Below are 6,511 nucleotides of genomic sequence, written 5' to 3'. Positions count from 1 at the left end.
AAGTTAGAGAACTTTAGGGAGTAATCAATCAAAAAATATTCATATGTCTTCAACTATACCTGACATAATACTAAAACATCACAATTTTTAGGTTTACAAATGGACTTAGGTAGGAAGAACAGTTTTAAAGTTAGAGATTAAAAAATAATACTAAAAATAAAATAAAGTTAGAGATATCGACTGGTCATGTGACATATAACACTTAAGCTGCCTATCAAGGATTATCATTGTCATAGGTGATCATGAGACCAGAAGGAGTGTAAGTGATCTCTAGGAAGTATGGCCACCGGGAAGCTGTACATCAAGCAAGACACTTGCTACTTTGGCAAAAGAGAGACGGAAATTTAAAGAAACAGTGTTCAGGTTACTGCCTTTACATTGAATCACCACAGAAAAAAAATCCTGTAACAGGAAAAATCAGTGGGAAATATACTTAAAGAATACACTGAGCCAAAGAAGAGTGAACTCTTGGCAATTGTTATTATAGCTGATTTGTGTCCTGCTCTGGTAATATGTACCACCATTAGAGAACTATTATATGGGGTTCTTCATTAGGCCCACTGCGACTTTAAACAGAGTGTTAAAGCACCTGTAGTGCAGGGCTTAAGGTCCACACTAACTAGAATTATCATTTTGATCAGAAGCTGTTAACTATAACTCAACTACTTTTAGGTACTTTTAGATTTCTCACTTAGTCCTTGCAATAGGTCCTAAAATTCCTAAATATTTTATTATAAAATAGTCTAAAAGAAAGATACATTATACAGAGTAAGTGATCATCTGTTTAAATACCAAAGACTTTTAAATGTCTCTGAAATATTAATTTTTAGATTTTTTAAACAAGAGCTCAATAAGTTATAGATACTTGAATTACATATTTGAACATGAACAAAAGCATATGAAAATATTCACCCTCAAATGTAAACATTCTATGTATATTTGGCCCTAATGAAAAACTGGTTATGTTAAAAATTAAAGACTTAAGATTTGGAAAAATAAAATTAGGACATTTAAAAAATACTACATAATACATACATTATTGAAATTTTTTATTACATTGAGTATCAGCATTTCCATCTGACTTCCCTATCTACCCTTCTGCCTGTATACCTACGTTCAAACATTATCTCCACCCGACAGGCAGCAATTATAGCTCTATTCTGTCTGAGTTCAGTCTGGACCTTAATAATGTCTCCATCATTTGGTCTGCCTTCATCACTGCTTTTATCAAACAGCAAAAGCCCATCAGAGATGGAGCCAGCTGACCCGCCCCCATCTATTTTAAGCCACAGGACCCCAACCGGACAGAAGACCTGCCCTCCTTTGGACTCCATCACTAGTTGTCTATTATGTTGGTAATGCTTTCATAACCTTTCTGTCAAGGTTGGTCCCCACAGCCTCTTATCACAGCTCACTTGATCCAGTATTTAGTCCTCTGTGACTCTAGATTCATACTGAGCAATTATAAAATCAATGAGGCAGTGTCTCATTAACCTAGGACTCTGAGGTCTACATTTCATGGACCATTTGATAACCTATCTAGATAATAAAAAGGAAAAACACTACAATATTAATAGAACTGGCAATCATTGTTTCATAGGATCAAAGCTGCCCTGGTTTGGAGGCTGAATGAAGCCTGAATGTTTTTATTTGATACTGAGTGACTCAGGAATACATACCTTTCTTTCTTTAAAGATGGTACCACAGAAATGTCCCTCCCAGTCTCCTGATTAGTATTCTAAATGTGGCAAAATGTTCATTTATCTCAATATCAACCTAATTTTTTTCTCAACTAAGCATATCTTTGAAGTGAAGTCTGTTCTTGCCTTTGCAGAAAAGGAGTCTTTTTTAGCCAGAGATTATCAAGGAACTGGAAAGAAAAAAGAAAACAGCAAAATGATGCATTTTCTATATTCTTCTTTTTTTAATTCTCCCCTGAGTTTACCTGTGAAAAAAACAATAAATAACAATTCTTCATAAAAGTGACTGAATTAAGAGATGAGAATGAACTATAATTCTTTTATAAATATGAGATATTCAATCTCAAATAAAATAACAGATTCAAACCCATTGTGTGCACTTCCAGCGAAGTTTTACACATTCCATTCTAAGCGTCTGGTCCTATATAAATACAGAATCACAAATGGAAATATGCCACATTTAGCCTTACAAACAGCATCACAGTTCATTAACAGAATAAAGCAGAAAATGGTTAGGTAAGTAAATATTACAACATAAAATGTACTGATGATGAAATTGCAATAGAGTAATGTAAGTGAGGTTTACAATATTTTTTTACCAGGAAGCCCAGTTGTAAACATTTGCATTAAACTACTGCTCCCATCTCCAAATCTAACCAACCATTCAAACAAAAATCATCTGTTGTGACCATAAAATCATGAAGACTTTGTATTCCATGGCTCTTTGTCTTGGTGGTTTTCAGAGTAAGACATGAGCTCAGTTAAGTAGCTTCGCTGATTTCTCCATCTTGAATAACTGCCAGTTCTGGAACTTCATTCATCCTCAGAACCTCTGCATAGAGCAAGTAATTATGTAGGCTTCGGGGAAGTGGCAACTGACAGATAAAACTGTCAGATCGTAGGTGTTGTGGTTTTAGACTGGACCGAATTTCCAAACGACAAAGGTGAGCCAGGCATGGAACAGCGGCTGGAGAAACAAACCATAAAAATAAGATGAAAATATTTTAAACATTAAGGTAAATGTCTTTTTTCTCCATCTCTGTGTAGTAAAAGAGAAGTGGTACGTTACTTGGACTTACTTTTTTTTTTGAAAGATTACTTGGGCCAAAATGATCACAATAACTTTATTCTTTTTATAGCCTTCACCTGGTTCCTTCCTCTCCCTCCCACTGCTGACGACACATTCAAAGTCAGTACCAAGGCCACATAAAATTAAATGTTCACATTCTAGGAATCTGACAATACCAGCCGGTACTTAAGAAATGGATGAACTTTAGAAAAGATAGAAGCTCACAGCAGCAAATGCTATCTCCCTCTTACTCTGTTTCTTTGCAAATGGTCTCCAGACCTACCACATTAAGTGAATTACTGCATAACTTACAAAAGTTTTCCTCCTTTTATCTGTGATACAGAATGAAATTTAAAAATTGACACAGCTAGAAATGGAACATTTACTGAGTGTCTACTTGCCATATGCCCATAAACTTCACACACATCCTCTTTTTATCTTCATTAACCCTTTAAGTATATATTATCATGCTCTTACAGAAATAAGAAAATGGAGGTTTAAAAAGAGGTTTAAAGTAAGTTTCCAAAGGTCGTATATCTAGTATGTGGTAGAGCCAGTGCATCTGAATCCAAAGTATGTGTATATGTATATACAACACTAAAACCACTGCTGCCAAAAGTTAATTACCAATTAAAAAATAATCCATATGCACTTAATTAAGAATCATAAGTAATTTCATTTTCCAAGATGAAAAGTGTTAACTAAAAAAGTTAATATCCATAGAAACTGAGAAAACTAAAAACAGCTAGTGGTTTTATGTGAATCAAATGTACATCTTTTATTTGTCCAAGAACTCTTTTATAAAATCCCCATGAAATGTAACAATGATTAACAGACTAGGATCAGAGCAGCAAAGACAAGTCATCTGACTCCAAGTCTAGGGTTCTTCAATTTTTTTATTTAAGTTATTAAGGTGACATTGATTAATAAAATCAAATAAGTAGCATTATTCATGGTGGCCAGGACATGAAAGCAACTGAAGTGTCCTATGACAGATGATTGGATAAAGAAGATGTAGTACATATATATAATGCAATATTACTCAACCATAAGAAAACAAGAAAGTCTAGGGTTCTTTAAACTGTAATACCCCATAAGGCCTGAGACATACTAATTCTCTAACATCCTCGACATCTTCCAAACCACTAAAGTTAATCCACCATCTTACATTTTACTTTAAGCTTATTGGTTTATGTTTACGTTAGTTTAGTTTATCCTGAGTTGGGAAGCTCCTCAAACCATAGTGTTTCAAAATGCCAAATAAGAAAAGCAAAAGGATTATCTGATTTTGCACCTAAAACTTGAGTCTAAGAAGAGTATTTTCTTAAACTATGAGTCATAGACTCCCCATTATAATTAGACTACAGCATTTATAATATATAGCACATTTATTCCCAGTGTTTTCATATCCATATCTTGTTTAAATTTTTACCCTCTTCTGTGAACTTAAAGGAAGAATCATCATTCTCACTTCTAAGATAGGATAACCCAGGTAGAAGAAGCACTGCAGGGATTAGCAGGAATTCATATGGAGAGCATGCTCAACTGCAACCCCCGCCTCCCCCAACCCCCCCCCCCGCCTCTCCCGGGGCTAAGATGGCACCCCCGCCCCCGCCCCCCCCCCCCCCCCCCAGTTCTCTAAACGAGTAAGCAGATTAAATTTCAACAAGTAAGATTGACTATGTTCAACTATTACATATAAGGAAGCCTTCTCAAGGATATCAGGAACAATAAGTGGTCTTAAGGTCATGGAGTAGGCACAAATGTAATAAAAATTTTGGAAATAAGCATAACTGATTCCTGGTAAGCACACAGCTCTACTGGTAGGGACAAAAGTATGCTGGCATACTAGAGAGTAGCCTCTCAGCTGCAAACATGCCATGAGCATGCCATGGGCATAGTCGGATGGGACTGACAGAGGAACTGACGAGTGCATGGGGTAAAGTAAGGTTGGTTAAGAGAATTTTTACTTATATTCAGTTGGAGTTTAACATGCCATCTTGTTAAACTGACATCTCTTCATTTTGCACATTCCTGTTAATGTAGATATTACACACCCAGAAGGAAGAGAAAGGATGGCTGTGCAACCCAGAGGACAGCTGCTGACTCAGGGCTAACGGGCCCTTAATGCTTCTCCAGCTTCTCCAATTCGAAAGACTACAGTGACGTACAAACTCCTCAGGCTGACTGAGCAGAGTTCCTCTGGCGACCCCACAGCCTCCGGCAGCACTGACAGACTGACAGAGTTTCCCAGTCACCTAACTACACCACTGTAGCCCTATATTTAAAGCTAAATAAACCATCTGTTTATTTACGCTAATATATACCTGGAAGCTTAATCATCTGTGATCAAGCCAAACTGCACAGGTACACACATTTGTTATGGGATGCCAAGGGACTTGCCCATGTGGACACTGTACATCAACACATCTGATACTAGAGCCAAGTGACTTGACTCCAAGTCCAGGGTTCTTTGAACTATAATAAGCCCAAAACAATTCTCTAACATCTTCTAAATCACTGAAACTTTCAGAATACCTTTCCATTTAATAATTAAAAAAGGAAAAAGTAGTTACTTCAGATATTGGTTCCAACTTTAATTGCACCATTTTGGTTTTCCTCCCATGAGTACAATAGATCACTGGCCTGCTGAACGATTAAAGGTAAGAACTGTACTCATCTGAACTCAGGGAGTCTTTCATCTGTAGATTATTAACACAGACAATAATATACCCATCAGTGTCATCTTAGTTTAATATGCCAAGGAATACTAGGGGGATTTTATAATCATATATGCAATATTTCAAAGCATGCAAAATTCCTATGCAAGTTTTAATGATGCATAATACCTCCAGATGTGCTGCCACTAGGCTAAGAGAAGATCAAGCCATGCCCAGAATTTATAATACAAAAAAAGCTCAGAAGCTGTAGGTAAAAGATACTTTCATGAAAACCTATTAAAACTAGATTTTAACTCGTTAAATAAATCTCTCTCTTCCTGGATTATGGCACTGATCACAGCTTAAAAAATAATGTCTAAAACCATGCTATACTTTTGAGTTACTTTTATAACCCAATCATATTCAATTTGGTATAGATAAACATAAGTTTATCTATCTATCTATCTATATATATATTTTCCCCCCCTCTTTAATTCCCGCCCTGCTTCAACCCCTGACCTATGGATGTTGCTGTTTCCCCTTAAGAACTGGATCTCTGAAGGCGGGCATCTCCTCCCACAAGCTTGCGGCGTGCACCTGGGGCCAGGCGCACCCAAGGCCTGGAGCAACTGGGGCCTGGTACAACTGGGGCCTGGCGCAACTGGGGTTATGGTCCATGGCTCCACATGGGGCGTGAACCCAAGACCTTCCGCGTGTAAAGCAGACATGCTAACCACTACACTATGGAGTCACCCCATGCAATTTATATTTTCATCATTAATATATTGTCTTTCTGATTGGCTTTCATCTTTCTTAATTACCTGCAGTCTTTCTTCCACTGATTACTACTAAAAACGCTAAACAAAATACAAAAAGCAACTACCCAAGGACTCTGAAAAATAAATAATAAACAGATTAAGGCAGGAAATCAAAACCTGAAGAATGACCAGTACATTATGAATGTAATAAACAGAAAGAGTATCATTCAATAATAAGACCTATGCTGGAATTGAGAAGCCACTATTAACTAGTTGTGTGATACTGGGCAAGACATTTAAATACGCTGGCCTTCAGTTCCTCCT

General features: G+C 36.8%; 1 protein-coding gene across 2 annotated transcripts in view; it reads right to left on the bottom strand.

The window, feature by feature from the left end:
* Positions 1 to 1,032: 1,032 nt before the first annotated feature.
* Positions 1,033 to 6,511, bottom strand: part of ASB3 (ankyrin repeat and SOCS box containing 3) — a 90,842-nt gene continuing 85,363 nt past the window's right edge. For both annotated transcript variants that reach the window (XM_011363966.2, XM_023532871.1), the window contains exon 10: positions 1,033 to 2,667. In XM_011363966.2, coding sequence (XP_011362268.1) covers positions 2,462 to 2,667 — 206 coding nt within the window. In that variant the 3' untranslated portion in view covers positions 1,033 to 2,461. The remainder of the gene's footprint in view (positions 2,668 to 6,511) is intronic.

This window comes from Pteropus vampyrus, unplaced genomic scaffold (genome assembly GCF_000151845.1).
Source record: "Pteropus vampyrus isolate Shadow unplaced genomic scaffold, Pvam_2.0 Scaffold91, whole genome shotgun sequence".
Classification (NCBI taxonomy): domain Eukaryota; kingdom Metazoa; phylum Chordata; class Mammalia; order Chiroptera; family Pteropodidae; genus Pteropus; species Pteropus vampyrus.
Note: the sequence above shows the minus strand (reverse complement) of the source record. Positions and strands in the feature narration are given on the sequence as shown.